This window comes from Bactrocera tryoni, unplaced genomic scaffold (genome assembly GCF_016617805.1).
Source record: "Bactrocera tryoni isolate S06 unplaced genomic scaffold, CSIRO_BtryS06_freeze2 scaffold_120, whole genome shotgun sequence".
In the NCBI taxonomy this organism is placed as follows: Eukaryota; Metazoa; Arthropoda; class Insecta; order Diptera; family Tephritidae; genus Bactrocera; species Bactrocera tryoni.
In genome coordinates this window covers 1,510,416-1,535,536 of record NW_024395835.1, presented here as the reverse complement: position 1 = coordinate 1,535,536, position 25,121 = coordinate 1,510,416, and the positions used below count along the sequence as shown (strand labels likewise).

Below are 25,121 nucleotides of genomic sequence, written 5' to 3'. Positions count from 1 at the left end.
GATGCACTGTTCGTAGAACCTCCTGAATCTGCTATTACGTTTCACATTCTCTTTCAAACCATTTTGAGGTTTCGATCAAACTACTTATGTCCGATATGCTTTTAGTGGAAATCCATTCAAGGTTTGGTGCTAGATGGATTCCAAGTGATTTGTGGCGGATCTGTGCTAGAGCTGGGCATTCGCAGAGAAAGTGGAAGATTGTTTCCTTGTTCCCTGCTACTCCGCAGGCACGGCAGATGTCGTTTTAGGGCATACCCACTTTGGATGCGTGTTCCCCAAATGGCCAGGGCCCTGTTGTGGTAGATGTTACTCTGTAAATACTTTTCCTTGACCTATTTAGTAAGTCGTTGGTTCTTTTCCTGTCATATGTTGGCCATAATTGTTTAGTTATGACGCATTTTGTGATGTTTTCCACCTGTTATTTGCAATTTGTTGAAATTGTCTATTGAATCTCTCCTTTGATTGATCCTAGCGGACTTGGTATTATCTCCGCCTCGGATTCGTTGAGGAAAGCTCCTGCCTTTGCCAACTCGTCTGCTTTTTCGTTACCGAAAAAGTTCCTGTGGCCGGGAACCCAGATCAAGTTTAGTTGGAGCTTGTCTTTTATTGCGCTTAGTGCTCTCTTGTAGTTGTGTACTGTGCTGGAGTTTGTCATGGGTGAAGACAAGGCCAGGAGCGCCGCCTGGCTATCCGTAAATATAGTTGCTTTGTTTATATTCCCGTGGTTTTCTAATAGAGCTTCGCAGGCTTTTTCTATGCCTAGTACTTCTGCTTGGAAGATGCTAGCCGAGTTCGGTAGACGTATAGAGAGAGATATGCCAAGATCAGAGGAGAATAACCCCGTGCCTACTCCACAGTCCATTTTGGACCCGTCGGTATAGACTGAGATGGTATCCTCCTCTTCTATTGAGCCTCTTCTCCATTCTCGTCTAGATGGTATCCTTACCTGGAAGTGTGTATTGAAATCCAGCTTTGGGAGAATGTAGTCTGATGTATTAATGGTGAGCTTGTTTAGGATTACACTATGTCCATAGTTCTGCTGGTTCCAACCTCCCAATTCTTTTATTCCTGTCGCCGCAATAGCCGCTGTTTTTTGAATAAAAATGTCCATTGGTAGTTGATGCAGGATCACGTTGAGCGCATCAGTCGGACATGACCTGATTGCCCCAGTAACACCCGCACATGCTGCTCTTTGTATACCATTTAATTTTTTAATGTTGTATTGCTTGTTTAGCGCTGACCACCATACCAGAGCTCCATATGTAAGTATAGGTCTTATGACCACCGTATACATCCACATGACTATACTTGGTTTGAGGCCCCAATTCATGTTGACGATTCTCTTACAAGTATAGTAAGCCATGTATGCTTTGTTTATTCTTTTTTCTATATTTATTTTCCAGGACAATTTGGTGTCAATCTCCACCCCCAAGTATTTAGCTGTGGGGGATAGAGTTGAAGTGTTGTACCGTTTAGTACCGGAAGTTGAAACTGAGGTACTTTTGGTTCTGCTTGTGAATAGCATCAGTTCTGTTTTGTTCGGGTTAACTCCTAGTCCATTGTTTTTAGCCCATAGGTTTAACCTTCGAAGTGCTCTTTCCATAATCTCGCTGACTGTTGAAGGAAACATGCCTGATACCAACAACACTATATCGTCTGCATACGCCACTGTTTTCACTCCTCCACCGTTTAATTGGAGGAGTATTTCGTTCAGCGCTACAACCCATAGGAGCGGAGAGAGGACCCCCCCTTGAGGCGTCCCTCTACTCACATAGCTTGTTTGTGTTGCAGCGCCGTTTGAAGCTATAATCTTCCTATTCTCAAGCATCGATAGTATCCATCTGCACACAGTGTCATCTATTCCACCATGTGCCAGAGAGTTAATTATCGTATTTACTTCTATGTTATTGAAGGTGCCCTCTATGTCTAAAAAAGCAGCCCTGGTGTATTTTTTGTGGTGTAGTGATTTTTCAATTACACTTATCACCTCGTGAAGGGCAGTTTCGGTTGATCGGCCCTTCATGTACGCATGTTGGGACTTCGATAACTTCTCCGCCATTATTGTTCTTACGTGTATATCTATTAGTCTTTCCAGTACCTTCAGCATAAAGGAGGTAAGGCTTATAGGTCTAAAGTCCTTGGCATTTTTGTGTGTTCTTCTGCCGGGTTTTGGAAGGAACACAACTTTACTTCTTTTCCAACTTCTTGGGATGTAGGATAATAGAATGCTAGCTTTGTATATATTTTCAAGTCTTTGAACCATTGGTTCTACCAGTTTTTGCAACATTATGGGCATAATCCCGTCAGGACCTGCCGCTTTAAATGGTGCAAAACTATTTATGGCATACTTGATTTTGCTTTTGTCTATTATTTGGCCTTCATAATCAGCTGCGTTCAACGGTGGTTCTGGTTGAACCCTCGTTGAAGGTGTTTGCTGACTCCTGGGGAAGTGTGTTGTAATTAGTACCTCCAGAGACTCTTTTGCCGAGGAGGTCCAATCACTTCCCTCCGTCCTAATGTAGGCAGTGTTAATATGATCTTTGGATAGCATTTTGCTCAGCCTAGCGGTTTCTCTGCAACTTTCTATCGATGTGCAGAAAGATCGCCAAGAGTCGTTTTTTGCTTTCCTGACTGCTTTTTTGTATCTTTTCATAATATCTTTATATGGCTGCCATATTTTGGTTCTAAAACTCGGTCTAGGGTATAATATTTAATTTGTTTGCAGGATATCTAAAATTGATTAAAGAAGAACAACAATAGTGTTCTATAATGTATACAAATTAAAATAGTTCCAATATACATATATCCATTTCTGCTCGGATGAAGGGTGTTAACATTTTTTTAATACCATTAAAAACAACTTATAGTATTTATTGTTATTATTATTATTTTTGCATTATTTTTAATATATTGATTGTAATAACAAATTGATTTTTTTAATAATTATAATAATTCGTCTCTGCTTCTACCACATGTTTTACATTAGGACTTTTACAATGATCTCTCTCATCAAATACATTTTTCGCAGTACATAATTATTATATTATAACACATGTATGTATATATAGTACATATCATAACATAGTAAAAAATAAAGTCGATTTTTCTGTCCCTATGTCGCTTTGTTCGCTCAAATCTTTAAAACTAGGCACCGGATATTGATGCGGTTTGTTTTTACTAGATAGAGTGATTGAAGAGGAAGGTTTACATGTATGATAACATCCCCTAAATAGTGGAGAAATACTGTTAGTTTTGAGATTTCTAATGATGTCGCAAAAAATTGCAAACGCAGGCTGCACTAAGCAGCGCTTGAAAAGCTACGCTATTGCTTGAGGGCGACATGAGAGCAGAGCTAATTAAAGGTTTCATGTGCTACGGCTTTCGTCATAATAAAATGAATTGACATAAAAATTTAATAATAATATTTTATTCATAAACAAAAACGATTTGTTTGTTTCGATTACTGCTTATCATTTGTTTCTATATGGTAAGTATATATGCATATTTTTTTTACTTCGGCACATATTACTAATATGGAAATTTGTGCAGAAATTATAGTCATGTCTGGAAGACGTCGTCGTTCGAACATACATAGGTCGTAGTGCAGTAGATGCTTAAGGAGTACGATCAGCAAGAGATAAAGAAACATCAACGGAACATGAGACTCGACTCAGTCAGCTTCGGGCAAGATATAGAGCTGAGACAGAGAGAGAGAATCTTCAGTAGAGCGTGAGGTTCGCCGCGGCCGAGAAAGGGATAGACATCGAACACAGAGAGTCAGAGAATCATCAGCACGAGTTACTAATTCATGGGTAAATAAAGAAAATTCTGCCATTAATTACGATCCTTCCATTTCTTACAAGGACGATCGTATAGTATCAACAGGTACTATGTCAGTAGTGTGTGAATGTTGCTTGGCATTGAAATTCAAGGACGATTCGAAAGGAATGTGTTGCTTACAAGGAAAAGTCAAATAAGAAGAAATTGTCGCTCCACCTGAATCACTTTACTCTCTTCTTACGGGTGATCATCAGAAATCCAAACAATTCATGCGCAGCATACGCCGTTATAATAACGCAATGCAAATAACCTCTTTTATGCGTAAGCAAGTCGTTGAGCGTAGGTTCATGCATACATTTTAAATTCAAGGGAAAGTGTACCACTTAGATGGGACCTTGCTACCACTTCGACCCGATGATCACACATTTCTGCAAATATATTTTATTGCAGATCCAGATACACAAGCATCTACGCGGTCTTCAAGTTTTGCAGAGCCAATTGATAGAGATTTGATTAGATCTATTCAAGATATGTTACATTCTCATCATTGCTACATACAGTTTTTCAAACCTGCGATTGAGAGTGTTCCAGCAGATACTCCTGACTTTAGTGGATCCATGCAAATAAAGTGCCTGTTGGAGAACACAGAGGAAGATATAAAGCGCCATCCACGAGTTAAGCGGTGGTGATAGCTGGATAGCAGTTTGACAAAAGAGATATTGTATTGCATAGTTGTGATGATAATTTGCAAAAAATTTCAGAGCTACACAGATCTTATAACAGCTTACAATATCCTTTGAAGCTATGTCGTGGAGAAAATGGTTATGTCATTAATATTTCTCAAGTTGACCCAATGGGTGGTACACCTCTGCGTAAAACAGTGTCCTGTATGAACTACTATTGCTACCGTATAATGAAAAGACGTGACAATGTTAACACTTTTTTTAGATATGAAATGTTAACAAACCAATACTTAGTAGATCAATATGCGAAAATTGAGTCTGAAAGATTGGCCTATATCCGTAATAATCAAACTAAATTCAGACCCGAAAATTAAGTTCAAGATGATTTACAAGCGAATGAACGCAGCAATGGCATTGGACAGTTGGTTATACTACCTTCATCATATACAGGTGGACCTCGATGTTTACATGAAAAATCGCAAGACGCCATGACTTACGTCAGAAATTACGGTAAACCTAATTTATTTATAACTGCAACATGTAACCCAAATTAGCCGGAAATTAAGGAAAATATTAACACCAATTTAACTCCACAAGACAGATACGATATACTTAACAGAATCTTCCATTTAAAAGTACAGAAACTCCCGCATTTCATTAACAAGTCTCATATATTCGGACCGCCGCTATGTCACATGTACACAATAGAATTGCAGAAACGTGGCTTGCCACATGTACACCTGCTGGTGTGGTTAGTGAACAAAATTAGACCAAACCGGATAAAGATAAAGATCCTATCCTGTACGAATTTGTAAAGAAACATATAGTACACGGCCCTCTCTGGGCTTTAATCCCGAATTCTCCATATATGTGGATTCTAAATGCAGCAAAAAATTTCTGAAGTCGTTCAAGTCAGACAAGTACTAGCGATGACGGAATATCGTCGCCGATCGCCAGAACAGGGTGAGCAAAATGCTACTGCCCAAAACAATGATATTGATAACCGATGGATCGTTCACTATAATCCGCTCCTTTTGAAAAATTTTGATGCCCACATCAACGTAGACGAACTACTCGCTTCCAGCCAGGAGACGAGTAAGAGTACTGCCGGACATACTAACCAAAGTATACCGGTAGATACAGCAGTGAAAACAGCAGATTTAAGTGAGGAAGCGTCCACCTCCAAAGCTGCCAAGAGAACCAACCAAAGTGCACTGGCGGCTAAAGGAGAAATCAAAAAGAAGCGTAAGAAATCCCAGTATTAGCTGAGGAAAAACTGGTACCAAAGGGCAGTTTTCATATTAGGGAAGATAGCCAAAAACCAGGCAGCCGGTACCCCAGTTGATGAGGCAGAAACAAAGGGCCTCAAATCAATAGTGGAGGAATATGAAAGCTACCTGAAAAGGAAGCAATCAGAACCTCGCGAAGAGAACAAACAGGAGAGCACTTCACAAAAAAGGAATCGCTCTACTACAGAAACATCAAAAACTCTGCCTAAAAAACCGAGGCGGAGAGAAGGCGAACACAGTAGCGCTACAGCGGCGAGGCATTTCTGCGATGTAGCCAGGGATAGCCTGCAAGTGGCCATCATAGATGGTAATTCCTGCTCTCCGAGCACGGTACAGGAAAGATGGGTGGAGATCGACGTCAGATTGTCGAGTATGGTGCTAAGCTATGTACTCGACAATCCGGCGGGTCCTCACCCGGAGTTTGACTCCTCTGAAACCCTCAGGTGCTACAGGGTCATCAAGTGCGCGGACCAGGCCTCGCTAGATTTCCTGACGGGTAGTGTTGCGAAAATCAGCAACGCCTTTGTAGGCCTCCAATTGAGGCTATGTACTCAACAATCCGGCGGGTCCTCACCCGGAGTTTGACTCCTCTGAGACCCTCAGAGGCTACAGGGTCATCAAGTGCGCGGACCAGGTCTCGCCAGATTCCCTGACGGGTAGTGTTGCGAAAATCAGCAACGCCTTTGTAGGCCTCCAATTGAGGCTTATACCCGCCAGGGACATTTCGAAGAGACCTCGTGCTTACATTTGGCTACCCCCACTAGAGGAGCCAGGCGAAAAACTCTTGAGGGGTATTAAGCTGCAGAACAAATCTATACCTGGTATAGATGAGTGGCAGCTGATCAAGGAGGAAAAATCAAATAAAGCAAGCAGACCAATACTGGTGGCCATTTGCGATGAGTCCATTGAGGCTCTCAAGAAGACTGACTACAAAATCAGCTTCGGAATTCGCAAGGCCAGGTTAAAATCTTCCAAGGCAACAAAGCGGCTGACGAAGACGACACGGAAGAGGTCGACGACGCCAGCCGGTTGTTAAGGAATGTGGGCATCGAAGAAACCCGAGATGCCTAATAACATAAGATGCGTACAGATAAACCTGCAGCACTCGAAAAGTGCTGCAGCGAATCTGACAACTCTCATGAACGAGGGGGGCATCGACATCAGCCTAGTACAAGAGTCCTTGGTCAGAGAAGATATCATTAAAGGGCTAAACAGCAGCAACTATTACCTGTCTTACACACGAAACAAAGGTAAACCGAGGGCATGCATTCTTATCAATAAAAGTATAAATGCATTTCTTTGTCTTAATTACAGCGCAGCAGATATCATAGTGGTAAGGGTGGAACAGAAGGAAAAGCCCTTTTTCTTGGTCTCGGCATACTTGGCCCATGACGAAGATATACCACCGGCCCCGCTCACCAGACTAGTAGAGGAAAACAGGAAAGAAGATCTCCTAATAGGGTGTGATGCAAACGCAAGGAACACCGGATGGGGAAGCTACAGCAAAAACACCAGAGGTGAGTCACTCTTGCAGTACATTCTGAATACAAGTAGTAATCTAAGTATATGCAACAAGGCCGATAAGCCAACTGTTATTTTACCAAGCTCTGATAGGTATCCGGGGTGGGAGGAAGTGCTTGACCTCACGCTATCAACAGACACAGACAGTCTTGCTGTGGATAACTGGAGGGTATCCGATGAGCCTTCCATGTCGGATCACTCCTGGATACTCTTCAGCATCCGCGAGAAATACAGTTCTCCTCTTACTTACCGGAACCCTAGAAGAACAGCATGGGAAAAATTTACTAGTATAGCAACAAAATACCCCGAAAAGGGAGGCAATAAGAGTATCAGAAATCCTCAGGAACTAGATTCAGAAGTAGAGAAGTTGGAAAAAATCTAATCTGAAAAGACACAAAAAAGTAGTCAGGAAAGCTAAAAAGGACTCATGGCGATCTTTCTGCACATCGATAGAAAGTTGCAGAGAAACCGCTAGGCTAAGTAAAATGCTATCCAAAGATCATATTAATACTGCCTATATTAGGACGAAGGGAAGTGATTGGACCTCCTCGGCAAAAGAGCCTCTGGAGGTACTAATTACAACGCACTTGCCCGGTAGTCAGCAAACACCTTCAACGAGGGTTCAACCGGAACCACCGTTAAACTCAGCTGATTTCCAATCAAATAGTATACAAAAGCAAAATCAAATATGCCATAAATAGTTTTGCACCATTTAAAGCAGCAGGTCTTGACGGGATTTTGCCCATAATGTTGCAAAAACTGGTAAAACCAATAGTTCAAAGGCTTGAAAATATATACAAAACATACATAAAGCTAGCATTCAACTATCTTACATCCCAAGAAGTTGGAAAATAAATAAAGTTGTGTTCCTTCCAAAACCAGGCAGAAGAACACACGAGAATGTCAAGGATTTTAGACCTATAAGCCTTACCTCCTTTATGCTGAAGGTACTGGAAAGGCTAATAGATCTACACGTAAGTACAATAATGGCGGAGAAGTTATCGAAGTCCCAACATGCGTACATAAAGGGCCGATCAACCGAAACCGCCCTTCACGAGGTGATAAGGGTAATTGAAAAATCACTACACCACAAACAAAACACCATGGCTACCTTTCTAGACATAGAGGGCGCCTTCAATAACATACTAGAAGTAAATGCGATAATTAATTCCCTGGCACGTGGAGGCATAGATGACACTGTGTGCAGATGGATACTATCGATGCTTGAGAATAGGAAGATTATAGCTTCAAACGGCGTTGCAATACAAACAAGTTATGTGAGTAGAGGGACGCCTCAAGGGGGGGTCCTCTCTTCGCTTCTATGGGTTGTAGCGCTGAACGAAATACTCCTCCAACTAAACGAAGGAGGAGTGAAAGCAGTAGCGTATGCAGACGATATAGTGTTGTTAGTATCAGGCATGTTTCCTTCAATAGTCAGCGAGATTATGGAAAGAACACTTCGAAGGTTAAACCTATGGGCTAAAAACAATGGACTAGGAGCTAACCCGAACAAAACAGCACTGATGTTATTCACAAGCAGAACCAAGAAACCTCAGTTTCAACTCCCGGTACTAAACGGTACAACACTCACTCTATCCCCTACAGCTAAATACTTGGGGGTGGAGATTGACACCAAACTGTCCTGGAAAATAAATATAGAAAAAAGAATAAACAAAGCATACATGGCCTACTATACTTGTAAGAGAATTGTGAACAAGAATTGGGGCCTCAAACCAAGTATAATCATGTGGATGTATACGGCTGTCATAAGACCTATACTTACATATGGAGCTCTGGTATGGTGGCCAGCACTAAACAAACAATAAAAAATAGTGTTATCCTAAACAAACTCACCATTAATAAATCAGACTACATTCTCCCAAAGCTGGATTTCAATAGACACTTCCAGGTAAGGATACCATCTAGACAAGAAGGGAGAAGAGGTACAATAGGAGGGGAGGATAGAAGATACCATCTCAGTCTATACCGACGGGTCCAAAGTGGACTGCGGAGTAGGCACAGGGGTATTCTCCGCTGATCTAGGCATATCTCTCTCTATACGTCTACTGAACACGGCTAGCATCTTCCAAGCAGAAGTACTAGGCATAGAAAAAGCCTGCGAAGCTCTATTAGAAAACCACGGGAATATAAATAAAGCAACATATTTACGGATAGCCAGGCGGCGCTCCTGGTTTTGTCTTCACCCATGACAAATTCCAGCGTAGTTAACAACTGCAAGAGGGCACTAAGCTCAATAAAAGACAAGCTCCAACTAAACTTGATTTGGGTTCCCGGCCACAGGAACTTTTTCGGTAACGAAAAAGCAGACGAGTTGAAAAAGGCAGGAGCTTTCCTCAACGAATCCGAGGCGGAGCTAATACCAAGCCTGCTAGGATCGATCAAAGGAGAGATCAATAGACAATTTCAACAAGTTGCAAATAACAGGTGGAAAAACATTACAAAATGCGTCATAACTAAACAATTATGGCCAACATATGACAGGAAAAAACCAACGACTTACTAAACAGGTCAAGAAAAAGTATTTACAGAGTAACAGCTACCACAACAGGGCAATGACCATTTGGGGAACACGCATCCAGAATGGGAATGCCCTACAACGACATCTGCCGTGGCTGCGGAGTAGCAGGGAACAAGGAAACAATCTTCCACTTTCTCTGCGAATGCCCAGCTCTAGCACTTCTTCTTCTTAATTGGCGTAGACACCGCTTACGCGATTATAGCCGAGTTAACAACAGCTAGGCTGCTGTTGGTTTTTCATTGGAATGAGCTTTTTACGTGGCGGGTCCCAAACCCAGCGCACAACCCTATGTAGGGGATGTTTCGCCTTCTCACTTTAGCTCGCCTTCGAACGGATGTTCTTAGGCTACCCAGAGGATACTTGGTCAAAGACCGGAAGTAGTGAGCTGCTTGAGCCATGTGTAAAAGAATCGCTTCTGGCCACTCCCAAGTGAATGGCGATCAGAGAACTTTCCTAACTTGCGTGAACCACTACACATGACTCCAGCTCCAGCACAGATCCGACAAAAAACACTTGGAATCCATCAAGCACGAAACCCTGGATGGATTTCCACTAAAAGCATATCGGACCCAAGTAGTTTCATCCAGAGATAAAGAGATGTCCAACTCCTCTCTCACTGGAAGTGAGAGAATAATTGCTAAACGTCAAAACCTACTGAGCTTTGACAGCTAATCGAGATCAGTAGGTTTTGACGTTTGGCAATTGAAAAAGAGGGACGACCAGATTGAAATCTTACCAAAAAATATGTAAACGGAGGGATTTGTTGCATCGTTCAAGACCACGTATAAAAAATGTAAAGCAATGAAAATAAAATAAATTTGTGAAATTTGAAGGCATTTGATGAAAGGTTTTGTAATTCGAAGCATCATAGTATTATTTTCAATGGAAAATAATAAAAAAACATTTAATGATTGAGAGCTAAGAAGCTTAAATCCTTTTATTGGGTATTAGAGGTCAAAAGTGAGTTATTCTAACATATTTCAATAAGATTTAAATAGTTTCTCCATATAATAAATAACCACTATATAGTAATTTTTATTCATACTAAATTTTGGGTGTTTTAATTTAAATGCCTAAAAATTATTATTTTGTTCAATCTGGCCATAATGGAAAATGTTATAAAAAACGCTAATTTTGAAGCGCTCTCACACTGGAATAAGTTGGACATCCCTTTATTCCTGGTTTCATCGAAACCTCAAAATGGTTTGAGAGAGGAAGTGAAACGTAATAGCAGATACAGGAGGTTCTACGAACAGTGTAACAAAATGGCACATCAGGTGCTAATTGAGCCCGATAAGGCTGCACTCCTACCTACCTACCTAAGTACATTAATAAAGGCAGTGATCAAGCAACTTTCAGCATACAATCACCAAATAAAGTGGAACAATATCAGTCTGGACGTTACATGTGCAGCTCTGTAACTGTATGGAGGATCCTATCAATCGAAGTGCACGACCGGGCTCCCTTAATTGTCCACCTTGCAGTTCATTTATAAAATAGACAAAGAATATATTTCGCTGAGAACAAGGTCCGATATCCTTTGCACACCCAAGAACTGTACAAGGTGTTGTGGGAGTGTGGGTGGGAAAACAAATTATCAGAAGGAGGTCTTTGCAGTTCAGCTACATCTTTAAGACATTTATTTGTCGTCATAGTAGCGTTTTTCCAAGTAACTGATTCTGTTAATCTATGGAATAAATTTCAAGAAAATATGGCCAGTGATATTCTGGTTCGGAGATGGCGAGAGTTAAACTCAGATGATGTACAATACGATCAAAACATATTTGACGAAGCATTATTTGAATTGAACAAATTAGTGCAATTACTATCGGGTAAATCGATCAAGGATTTTGAGCTACCGATGCCAGCTAATACTACTAACTCAGATTTAACTAACAGTGCTGAATACACAAAATCAAACGAGATTTTTAGAAAATATAGCTCAAGATGAGCCACGATTAAACATCGATAACTGCATTTCTATCAACATTTGATAACAATGAAGGCAAATTGTTTTTCATTGATGCCTCAGGAAGTACAGGAAAACTTTTTCAATCAATCTGACAATGCGCGATTTGCGCAACAAAAATACACGTGCTGACGAAATAAATGTTTCCCTAAAAAGATCCAACCTTTGGCCAGATGTCAATAAATTAGAGCTTAAAACTAATATTAGGGTTTCGTCATCTTCACTTGAGAACAGGCTATTTCCAGACATGCTGCTAAAAATTGGCAATGGAGAGTTACCACAAAGTGAAGGAAGGATTGACCTAGAAAACTTTTGTGTTTTCCAAGAGTTAGTCAACAATGTCTATCCTGACATATCTTGGTTCGAAGAAAGGGCGATTCTGTCACCAACTTACGAACAAGTAGATGAAATTAATAACTTGATTTCCCTTCTCACAAACTGGTGTTGAAACTAGGTTGTCCTGTTATTTTATTAAGAAACCTAAATCCATCTAAACTTTGCCATGGCACGCGTTTGCTGGTAAAATCACTGACAACTTTTATAATAGAGTGCACAATACTCACTGGATTTGGTATGGAGAAAATGTATGGATTCCACGAATCTCTCTGATACCATCGGATTAACCCATCCAATTTAATCGCTTACAGTTTCCGGTAAAAACATCTTTTGCAATGACCATTAATAAATCGCAGGGTCAAACCTTCAACGTTGCAGGCTTAGATTTGAGCGTTGACTGTTTTTCACATGGCCAACTGTACGTCGCTCTTTCAAGAGTAACCTCTAGAGAAAATATGTTTGTATTGTCTAATGGCAAGAAAGCTTTGAACGTTGTATATAAAGCAGGGACCGTAACTCTTATGACTTTTATCAATAAAATCAAAAAATAAGAATTATTTTTGATTTTTATATATTTAGATCAAAAATAAAAATTATTTTTGATTTTTATATATTTAGATCAAAAATTAGAGTTATTTTTGATTTTTATTTTTTTAGATCAAAAATAAAAGTTATTTTTGATTTTTATTTTTTTAGATCAAAAACTAAGAATTATTTTTGATTTTTATATTTTTAAATCAATAATAAAAATCAATTCAAAATTTTTATTTATTTATATATGCCGTATGTATTACATTCCAATTTTTATATTTGAATATATGCGACTTATCCATTATCAAACGTCTAATAAACTCTTACGTAGATATATTCACGGTAGCAATGCTTTAATTAAAACAGTATTCAGAAGAAGCAAATTTAGGCGTAGTGATAAAGAAGAAACTGACAATTAAAATATAGAAAATTATGAAAATATCATGGATAATGTATCAGCTATAAAACGTGAATAGAGCGAAATAAAAAAAATTCTAAAATTCTTAGCTTACGTGAAACATAAACTGCGAGAGGCTTATAAGTTTTGGTGGTTACTGCATAAACTTGCGCATTATCTATATTGAAACTTTTCAAAACATTTTCAATTTTAGTGGTTAAATATTGCGCAGTATGTTTCTGCTTTAATTTAAGCGTGGCTAGTGTGAATATTTCAAGTTTATTGGATGTGATTATTTGCACATTTACACCCAAAATAGCCCGATCGTGGCGAGTAGCTGTATCCATTTTTAAGCAAAGTATTTTATTTTTTGTTAAATTTCTTATATTATTTTTTAAGTTATCACACTGATCTTTCAAATGGTGTAAAATAATTCTTGAGTTTATTTTTGGAATATGTAGACCATCAAATATTGGGTTTGTTAATGTATTAAATGGCTCACTATCAAAATATGGCAAGGGCACTGATTGTTTAGTTAACAAAGTGATGCAAGAATAAACAACTTCATTCACGGACATTTCAACGGTAAATTTAATTTTTTTATCGGTTTTGCATGCTTCACTGCTTTCTATTTTAGCTCTTTTGTCATCATAAATATAATTTGCAAATCTCTGTTTAAAGGTTGATTTTCCTTGTGCAGAGCCCAAATTTTGTTCACTGTCCGCTACTGTATATATAAAAGAAAATCGTAGCTGAAAATTGGTGGAGAGGTAGCTTAGAACCAGGGGACGGACAAAGGGTACTTTTTATCCTTTTATGTTAAAAGTCAGTACAATTCATAAATACAAAAAATATATTTAAAATCATAAACACTTTTTCATGTTTGTAAGAATCATTCGAATATTTTATTACTTCAGAAAAGTATACTATCAAAATTTTATGTTTCCGTGTGACTTGACATAATCATCATTACAACCCCGCGATTAAGACGATCGCATCTTTTCCGACAATGCCGTAATCCAGGAAGGATACGATATATTGTAAATGAAAAGACTGTAGAATAACAAGAAATTGTCCGTTATAAGAGCCGCGTTATCATGGTTCGACTTTAGAAGATATTTTGTATCAAATTCCCCTCCAGAAATGGCGATCTTGAGATGAATAAGTATATACATAATAAAACTTTATTTTTGATCAAAGACATATGTTACGTCATGTGCAATAGTTTACCAGCGCCTAATTGTGAAATGAATGATTGCGTTGCTTAATGAAAAATCTGCTGAAGATTTCTTTATGCTATTGTTGACTATCGGTTATAGTTGAGTACCTGTTGATGAATTGAGCGGATTGATTTCATTTTCCAATAATTTCTGTAACTTTGTCTCATCGAAAGACGAACTTATCAACAAACATCATTACTAAAAACAAAACTAATGAATTGTTGAGTAAGCGAGCAATTTTAACGACAATGAAAAAAGATGTAGCAGAACTTACCTACGAGTTCAGAATGAGGACATTGGATCAATGCATGAATTCAAATCTATTAGTTAAGTAATGAATGAAGATGAGCCCACTAACTAATCAATTGAATATTTAAACTCCTTGTATGAGCCTGGCTTGCCAACGCACAATTCCGTAGTAATAATGCTTCGAAGCATAAACCAAACAAAACTATGTAACGGTACGCGTTTGGAGTTATGTAAGAAAATTGATGAACAATATGATTTGCGTTACAATACTTGTTCCCTGATTGTCATTCAGTTGGAAGTGGCCAGAAACAATTCGTTTACATATAGCTCAAGCAGCTCACGACTTCCGGTTTCAGACCAAGTATCCTCTGCGTAGCCCGAAAGCATCCGTTTGAAAGTGCGCTAAAGTGAGAAGGCGAAGTATCACCTCCACGATTGTGCGCTGTGTTTGGGGACGACCTCTAAAACGTGTTAGGGATTATGATTTGAGAGCATACACATGGAATGTCCTGTCACTTAATTGGGAATGTGCCGCTGCCCAGCTGGTTGAAATCCTCGTTAGAGTGAAGGCTGACATCACCGCCGTCCAAGAAATGTGATGGACGAGAGAAGGACTGAGGCCAGTAGGTCCTAGCGGCATTTGCTACAGTGGCCGTATAAAGGTGCGCAAATTTGGTGAGGGATTCATGGTGGGAGAGAGACTCCGTCGCCGAGTACTGGTATTCGCTCCGGTGGATGAACGTCTAGCCACAATCCGCATCAAAGCGAAGTTCTTCAACATATCGCCGATTTGCGCCCACGCTCCGACTGAAAAGAAGGACGTTGCGACCAAAGATGCCGTCTATGAGCGCTTGGAGTGCATCTATGAGATCTGCCCCCACCACGATGTCTAAATCGTGCTTGGCGAGTTTAATACCAGAGTGGGCTAAAAAGATATCTTTGGCACTACGATCGGTAAATTCAATCTCCATGATCAAACATCCCCAAATGCGTTGAGGCTGATCGACATTTATCTGTGGTACTATATTCCAGCATGAGAAAATTCATCAAGCTACCTAGCTGTCTCCGGACCACTGTCTTGTTGCAGCCAAGATACGCACTCTTCTCTAGGAAACAAAAAACGCATATCAGCAAACGCAAGGACGGTTCGATGTCGAAAGCTGGAATCATAACAGACAGCCGAGCGATTTTCTACTCGACTTGCACCTCTGCTCCCTTAGATCACTCATAAGCAATTCGGTATAAGGAAACTGTGGGACGACATTTCAAGCTTCTTATGTACAGCTGCAAACGAAACCATGTTTTTTCTTCTTTTTTATAGCCGAGTTAACAACAGCGCGCCAGTCGTTTCTTTTTTTCGCAAGGTGGCGCCAATTAAAGATTCCAAGTCTTTCTTCACGTGGTCCTTCCAACGGAGTGGCGGTCTTTCTCTTCCTCTGCTTCGCCGGCGGGTACTGCGTCGAATAATTTCAGAGCTGGAGTATTTTCGTCCATTCGGAGGACATGAACTTGCCCCTGTCTTTTAATTCGCTGAACTATGTCAATGTTCGCCGTAGCCAACGTGCAAAGGACCATAAATATTTCGCAGAACTTTTCTTTCGCAAACTCGCCTACTTAGTCTGAAGTAGCACCTGTTGGCAAAAGATATTCTGCGTTGGATTTCGAAGCTGACATTGTAATTGGTGTTAATACTGGTTCCAATATAGACTAAATTATCTAATTGATGTTAATACTGGTTCCAATATAGACTAAATTATCTGCGACTTCAAAGTTATGACGGTCAGCAGTAACGTGGAAGTCAAGTGGCGAGTGCGACGACTGTTTGTTTGATGACAGGACATATTTCGTCTTGTCCTCGTTCACTGCCAGACCCATCTGCTTCGCTTCCTTATGCAGTTTGGAGTAAGCAGCACTTACGGTGCGGGTGTTAAGGCCAATGATATCTATGTCATCAGCATACGCCAACAGCTGTACACTCTTATAGAAGATTGTACCCTATCGGTTTAGTTCTGCAGCTCGTATTATTTTCTCCAGAAGTAGGTTGAAGAAGTCACATGAAAGAGAATCGGCTTGTCTGAAATCTCCTTCAGTATCGAACGGCTCAGAAAGGTCCTTCCCGATCCTGAAGGAGCTTTTGGTGTTGCTCAACTTCAGCTTACACAACCGTATTTGTTTTAAATTAAGAAAACATGAATTATAAAAAATTGAGTTAAGAAACTTTATTATATACTTATCCTAATATTATATTTGTAATACTAAAATAATACTTACGTACTTACGTTAACTGAGTCTATTACAATATTTAACGAAAGTTTGAAAAATTATTATACTTTTACGATTTACCATACATTACCACTAGTTTAAGTCATTCGTTTTAAGATTTAGGCTAAGCAATTAGATCAAATGAAATAAAGAATTCCCTCTTGTGTCAAGTATTAATTAAATTTTCGTATCTAATTACCTGTGTTTAATTCCTTTCGGATCTCGGTTTTAGGCTTTCGGCTGAGTGAAAGTGGTGAAAAAATATACAAAATAAACATAATACTCGTGCTATAGATTTAAACACGTAAATACAAAAAAAGCTGAAAAAGCAAAATATATACACAAAGTTATACTTGCAAATGTTAAAGTGAAGGTGTTCCTTTAAAAGTGCATTGATCCCTAAATAAGCGAAAAAAGAAATTTAAATACATATTATATGTACATATGTATGACATTCGAGTGAGTGATGTGATATGCACTGCGGCAAATCTTAAAAATAAGAGACAAAAGAAGTGATAGAATAGAAAACAATTACCTATAAAAATATTCATATACAAAAATGTACATACATACGTGAAAAAGAGTGTGTGCTAAAAATTTCTACGTCTACTCTACTTACCTGTGCTACCAAATTTCGAAAAGAATAAAAGGAAATAAGGGAGAAGAGGTGCACGCCTGAAACAAAAAATTTATAAATACATACGTATGTACTACTCACCATATTAAAATAGTTATCCTGCTTACTTACCATATTGGAACATACATATATATGTGGCAACACCACGAGCTATAAAAATTGTCAAAAAAGTCTTGCGGTATTTTTATTGAATTTTATATTGTTCATAAAATTGGTTACAATAATGCGATTCAAGTCAGGTATGCGCCGTTTTGTTCGATGACGCGTTCCCAACGAGATGCCAACTTCATAATGCCCCTCTCATAGAAGCTCGCTTCCCTATTGGCAAAAAACTCGGAGAGCCAATTTTCACAGGGCTCTCTTGAGCCCAACTTCAAACTACCAAGCGCCTTCGCCATGGACAGAAACAGGTGGTAATCACTTGGTGCGAAATCCGGACTATACGGTGGATGCAAAAGAACCTCCCATCCGAGCTCCCGGAGCTTCTGGCGCGTCACTAAAGATGTGTGTGGCCTGGCGTTGTCCTGATGGAAGACAATTCGGCCTCTGTTGATCAAAGATGGCCTCTTCTGCATGAGTGCTGCCAAAAAGGTTTAGGATGACCCGAAGCGACGAATAAAACTAGAACTACGCGCTTTCAGCGCCAACTAGCGAAAATACCGCAAGACTTTTTTGACAACCTATTATTTCGCAAATACAACCATGCGCATTTATTTCGCAAATGCAACCATGCGCATTCTCTTCGCTTTTAACTTGTATTCGCTCGGCCTATCGCCCTTTTTGCATTTGGATCCTGAAGAGCAAACACATGTTTTATTTCGCTCCGAATCTCTATAGTTGGTGACCCTTGACGGTAAGTGAGATGTCGCACCAATTTCAAATTTTCCAATTTTTCCACGCATCCCGCTGCCATTGATGTCAGAAGACAACATTGAGGCTTATTTTTACTCGTTAGATTTTTGGCTTGAGGCCTCTGGCGTTCCAACCGACTCGGCAAAATTTAATATCGTAGCGGCCAGTATACCGCAGGTAAAGTTAATGGAGTTGCGCTCCATAATAGATGCTGCGCCCACGTCTGCGCGATATCAATTCATTCGTACCAAATTGATAGAAAATTTCACTGAGAACCAGCAACGCTAACAACGTGTATTGCGCGACATGCCATTGGGCGACCGCCGCCCGAGCGACTTGTTTAACGAATTGAAGCGCGCTGCTGGTTCCGCTCTAAGCGAAAGCATTTTGCATGATTTGTGGGTTAAGCGCTTGCCACCTTATGCGCAAGCAGCAATTATAGCAACCAATGCACCTATTGTCGACAAATTAAAAATCGCCGACTCTATAGTGGAGACGATGCAAATGCGTGAAGTTCGTATCCACGAGGTATCCGCATCGAATCATACCACAGACAACGACCTGAAGACCGAAATGGCAGAACTGAAACAGCGTTTTGATAGAGTTAAGAGCAGCGAGAAAACACGCACGCGTTCCAGATCGAAAACGCCAGTGCGCCCTCATAACATCAATTCAGGCGAAATGTGCCGGTATCACGCCAAGTTTGGACCAAACGCTAAGAAGTGTCGCCAACCTTAAAAGTTCGCTCAATCTACATCGCCAAATGGCAAGCAATAGGTGTGCTCTGGCAGCAGTATCTCAGGGATAACGTCCGGTGTGTTTTACGTGGGCACCTGCTGACGACAGCCTTACTCCACGGCGCTCAAAAGCACAGCGGATCAAATCAATGCGTTGATCAGCGCCCTGAGAATGCTAAGCACTTTCAGTACCAATTGGCAGTGTGGAATGGACACACTAACTACCTTGGTAGGGTTCGAGGCCCATCTAAAACCTCTGCCGTGCTTTGGGTCCGGCACCCGGTTGCAATGCAACTCCACATCCCCGTGGTATCAGAATTAAGTCTCCGGTCAGACCTCGTAGCCGAAACTACTACCAGTTGAGTTTCCATACGGCGCTGGACTGGTGGCCAGGGGTTGGACCCCATACACACATCACTTACTCACACCAATCATACAGAAACTAACCCTAACTTCCAACCGCCTTCGCCGCTTAAATAATTCACGCGCAAACGACCCTAACTGTTCGCTATTCCGACTAGTGGAGATCACACCCCTAACATCTAATTGTCCATCAGTCCAACTAATCCCCATACCACTCAAATCCCTAATGTCCGAGTACATCGGGCACTCCGCAATCAAATGCGACCATTTTCCGACCCGCCCCAAAAAAATATCCCGACGTATCCGAAAGGTGCCTCTGATGCAAAAATGCATTCAGACGCCCATGCCCCGTAAGCAGGAAACCCAGACTCAGACAGAATCTGAAATCTGGGTTATACTCAACGAACCCCACGTCCCGAATGTACTCGTACGTCACTCGGCATGTTAGGACTACTGTCCCAGCGTTCTTGCCACCTACACCTAACCCTATCATTTAGGAGCCTCTTGCTCCCTAGGTATCCTTCCCTCTCCACATCATCGTCGGAAATCCAGTCATTCCGCAGCAATGACACACTCAAGCCCCTTCTTAACCTGAATGCAACAGCACGCTGTATGACAGGTCAAGAGGGGGTGCACCTAACAAGACCTGCATCGCATCCGTTGAGACGGTGCGACATACAGGCAAACAAGCAAGCATCATGCAACGCTGGATTGAGAGGAGTTTTTGAGACCCCCAGACAGTCGTGGCTGTCTCCCACCATACAGGGGCTCCATAAGTGGCACAGGCCACAAACTATCCACGATATATGGTGCGGACAGCACGACGTCCGAGACCCCAATCGCTCCTCAAAATCCGTCGTATTTTGCGTACAGTTGCCTGCAGTCGCTCCTTCACATTCGCCAAGTGTGGAGTAAAACACATCCTTTCACTCATGGTCAGTCCCAGATATTTGACTTGCGTCACCTACCTGATGCTGACCCCATTCACACGGACAATCGGTGGTGCCCTTAAGCAGCACTGTCACCGTTTTTTCCCTCGATATGTCCACCCCCACACCTAAACCCCAAGAATTAATAATCTCTAAGAGATCTCCTCCCGCCCTCTCTAATTCAGACCTCGAGCGACCTTCAACCATAAGAAGAAGGTCGTCCGCATACGCACAACACTGACAGAGTGGCTCGAGCTGCCCAAGCAGAGTGTCCTTCATAAGGTTCCAAATGTATGGACCACAGATGGAACCCTGCGGGCAGCCACGAACCACTCCAATCTCCACACTTCCATTCATGCCGACAAGAGAGGCCTTTCTGTCCGAAAAATATCTCCGCCAAAGAGTAATTTCCGGACAGCCAAGCTCCTCCAGCCGTTGCACCACTCGTCCCAGCTTAGGTAGTCATACGCCCCTTTGAAGTCAACAAATATGCCAAGGACATACTTGTTGACATTCTCCCTAACGACATTCTGAACGTAGAACCACGCATCCATCTATACTGCGTCCTTTCCTGAACCCAAACTGCCTATCCGACCACATACCCCACGTTAGCTCCTGAAACCGTTCCACCATGACTCTTTCCAGCACTTTTCCAAGTACTGGAAGGAGACTGATGCCCCGATAAGATCGAAGATCGCTCCTGACCTTATCAGGGGACTTCAGGAGAGGAACAACCCTAGCACTTTTCCACTCGCGTGGAAAGTATTCCTCCCAGACGCACTTATCATAAATGGCCTCCAGGTGTTCCGGAATGAACTTCCATAAGCTTTTACACATCTCTCCGTTCAAACCATCAAAACGTGGGGACCGTTTAGACCTAACCAGGCCAAAGGCGTACCCCAACTCCCCATCATCTAATGGAGGGACAGGCAAATCTTGTGCTTGAGGTACATGAAACTCTGACCTAGGAAAGAACGCACCTAACAAAACCCCCGCACACTCTCTCCACGACGATAACAAGGTGTCACCGACGCGAAGAGAGGTGACATCCTCCCTCCTACGACCCCGGAAAATCCTATAAACGTGACCTCAGGGGTCGTTCCTATTTTTCCTAACAAAGCTCCTCCACTCCTCTTCCTTGATTTTTACCAACATCTCTTCGTATTCCCTATCCGCACAACTAAATTCGTACCTAAGCTGGGACAGCCTATCAGAATTGGACCGTCGGGTGCGTTGAAAGTTTCGCCTCAATCGCCTGACAGTCCTCCTCTTCAAGGTTAGCTCACGCGTCCACCATTTAATTTTACTAACTTTAGAACAGTCATACCTAAGAAAAACCCTATCATTAACCCCCCAAACAAAATCATAGAGACGAGCAATCTGCTCGTCAACTCCCAACTCCACAAATTCACTAAGCGGTATATCGGATACCGCTTCCCTAACCGAGAGTCCATATTGGTTCCAGTCAGTTCCAGTGGTACGCCATCGCCGCAATGGACTCTCATAAGGCGGGGGAGGGGATCGAGGGGTAACCACAATTTGAATCAAATTATGATCACTCAATCCCCACCCCCCCTTAACCTCCCACCTAACACTAAAGGCCCTACTTGCTGCCTCATTCATAAGCGTCACGTCAATGTCACTTACGCCCCCAGGCCCTTCAAACGTATACCATTCACTTGGCTCATTCAAAATGTGGAGGCCTTTAGCCACCACCCATTCGCTTAATGCCTCGCCTCGACTGTGGCTTTGGTATCCAGACGAATGTCGGGATACCTTACTAAACCACATCGAAGACGAGGCATTCGCATCCAGCCGTAGGATAAATGGACTGCTACTCGCAAGTAGTAGCTGCTTATCCATGTAGCCCAGGTAGGGCTCTAGGGGCTCGCTATATTTACAATAAATACTAGCAAAAATCATCCTACCGAACTCCCCTTCTACAGCTACACATATACCCAGTTGTGAAGAATCCACAACTACGCAATCGTAGCGTGGATTATTCACAACTATTGCAGCGTTAGCTCTAAGTTCAGTGAAGACCTTAAAGCCCCCAAGAAGACCCCGAACCACACCATTGGTGGCGTAGGGCTCCTGCTATCCCCCAACTCACACATTACGGCATAAGAGCCCTGACAGTTGAGCTGGATAATCCCTCCCATCAGTGTCTGGCGAGGGCGCGCTCAACAAGGCCACAATATATGGGGCAGACAGCTGACATCATCAGACCTTAATCTACCCTTAAACTCACAGTTGCGACAATGGGGTGCATTGACGCAACTGGCAACTTTGTGGCCTTCTTGACCGCACCTCCGACAGACATCAGCCTTGGCCCTACACTCCCACCCACCCGATGATCAAATCCCATACACCGGAAGCAGCCAGCGGCGAGGGCTATCCGGTCGCACCCGGAAGTAGAACCACTTTATGTAGCACCGACCCTTCTCCAAGAGGGCGGACATCAACTTGTCCGTACCCTCCAGGACAACGTTGGTGCTACCGTCAGCAACCACCTTCCAGAGACGACTGACCATCCTCACGTCAGTCCTCTGGGACGCCGGGCTGAAGTCCTTGAGGTTCAGCCGGAGTAGGTCTTCCATGAATTCCTCATGGGAGATCTCCGTATGGACCCCCTGGACCACCACCCGGCGACCCAACTTCCGGTTGACAGAGACGTCCAACCCCACCTCCGCGAATTTCTTGTTATTCGCAACTTTCTCCCTCTCAAGAACAGAGGGAGTGCGAATAACCGCCCCACCACCCTTAATTGGTCTAAGGTCATGGACCCCCACACCAAGTGAGGGACCCACCTCCTTGACCACCTTCTTTATAACCTCCTTAGAGGAAGTTGCAGGCCCCTTACTCACTCACCACGACCGACCAGGTCTCCACAGAGCTTCGGCGTCACCGGTGTGATCGCATACAGCACAGGTGCAGGAGGCGGAGGCATCGGTGCCGACGGAGCCGGCATTGACCTGCTCGGCGTCGAGGGTGGCCCCCGCAACTTCCCTAAGGGCATCTACCTGACCGCGATGATGGGCATTTTCGGTAATTACCGTCATCAGGAGCGCCTCATACTTTGAGGCAAGCTCCAACAGCCCCTTCGCGGTCTCCCTCTCAAAGCCCTTGGCCTCAAAGACCAGCTCATTGAGCTCCCCGGTAATACGCTTAGCAGCCGCCACATGGCTGACTGCCCCACCCCCAACAACAACAGCTCCCCTTGGAGCTCCCCGCGTTCCCTCTTTATTGCCACTCGCGACACGAGTGACAATTTTCGCAGCGCCCTCCTTCGCGACGCCCACTCCTTTGCCCACCGTACTAGACGGATGGGCAACGCTCCCACTACCAGATGGGCAACGCTCCCAGTGCCATCGTGGCCTCCGTCGAGAAGGTGGTTATGCGTGCTGGGTCGCCGCGTAACGTAGGAGGTACAGAGGGAGGGAGCGGGAGTTGTGGCGGGAGTGCCAACGTGGCCTCCGCTGAGAAGGTGGTTGCGCGTGCGGGGTCGCCGCGTAAGGTAGGGGGTGTCGAGGGATGGAGCGGGTGTTGTGGTAGGAGTGCCTTAGGGGCCACCACCATGAAAGCGGCTGCGCGTACGGGGTCGTCGCGTAACGAGGGAGGTAGCGGTAGTGGGAGCGTTGCCCATCCGTCTAGTACGGTGGGCAAAGGAGTGGGCGTCGCGAAGGAGGGCGCTGCGAAAGTTGTCACTCGTGTCGCGAGTGGCAATAAAGAGGGAACGCGGGCTCTTCCAAGGGGAGCTGTTGCTGTTGGGGGTGGGGCAGTCCGCCATGTGGCGGCTGCAAAGCGTATTACCGGGGAGCTCAATGAGCTGGTCTTTGAGGCCAAGGGCTTTGAGAGGGAGACCGCGAAGGGGCTGTTGGAGCTTGCCTCAAAGTATGAGGCGCTCCTGATGACGGTAATTACCGAAAATGCCCATCATCGCGGTCAGGTAGATGCCCTTTAGGGGAAGTTGCGGGGCCACCCCTCGACGCCGAGCAGGTCAATGCCGGCTCCGTCGGCACCGATGCCTCCGCCTCCTGCACCTGTGCTGTATGCGATCACACCGGTGACGCCGAAGCCTGTGGAGACCTGGTCGGTCGTGGTGAGGAGTAAGGGGCCTGCAACTTCCTCTAAGGAGGTTATAAAGAAGGTGGTCAAGGAGGTGGGTCCCTCACTTGGTGTGGGGGTCCATGACCTTAGACCAATTAAGGGTGGTGGGGCGGTTATTCGCACTCCCTCTGTTCTTGAGAGGGAGAAAGTTGCGAATAACAAGAAATTCGAGGAGGTGGGGTTGGACGTCTCTGTCAACCGGAAGTTGGGTCGCCGGGTGGTGGTCCAGGGGGTCCATACGGAGATCTCCCATGAGGAATTCATGGAAGACCTACTCCGGCTGAACCTCAAGGACTTCAGCCCGGCGTCCCAGAGGACTGACGTGAGGATGGTCAGTCGTCTCTGGAAGGTGGCCGCTGACGGTAGCACCAACGTTGTCCTGGAGGGTACGGACAAGTTGATGTCCGCCCTCTTGGAGAAGGGTCGGTGCTACATAAAGTGGTTCTACTTCCGGGTGCGACCGGATAGCCCCGTCGCTGGCTGCTTCCGGTGTATGGGATTTGATCATCGGGTGGGTGAGTGTAGGGCTAAGGCTGATGTCTGTCGGAGGTGCGGTCAAGAAGGCCACAAAGCTGCCAGTTGCGTCAATGCACCCCATTGTCGCAACTGTGAGTTTAAGGGTAGATTAAGGTCTGATGATGTCAGCTGTCTGCCCCATATATTGTGGCCTTGTTGAGCGCGCCCTCGCCAGACACTGATGGGAGGGATTATCCAGCT

The 25,121-nt window shown here is 43.2% G+C and overlaps 2 protein-coding genes across 2 annotated transcripts; one reads left to right on the top strand and one right to left on the bottom strand.

The window, feature by feature from the left end:
- Positions 1 to 13,078: 13,078 nt before the first annotated feature.
- LOC120780005 lies at positions 13,079 to 17,527 on the bottom strand. The gene is made up of 5 exons (XM_040112290.1): positions 17,495 to 17,527; positions 17,396 to 17,400; positions 16,976 to 17,016; positions 13,161 to 13,772; positions 13,079 to 13,107 (listed from the first exon to the last, which is right to left on the bottom strand). The coding sequence occupies exons 1-5, from the start codon at positions 17,525 to 17,527 to the stop codon at positions 13,079 to 13,081; spliced, it is 720 nt and encodes a 239-aa protein (XP_039968224.1).
- A 1,044-nt stretch (positions 17,528 to 18,571) lies between these two features.
- On the top strand, positions 18,572 to 19,003 carry LOC120780004. Its single transcript, XM_040112289.1, has one exon. It carries the CDS (start codon positions 18,572 to 18,574, stop codon positions 19,001 to 19,003), a length of 432 nt encoding a protein of 143 aa, XP_039968223.1.
- The last annotated feature ends 6,118 nt before the right edge of the window (positions 19,004 to 25,121 follow it).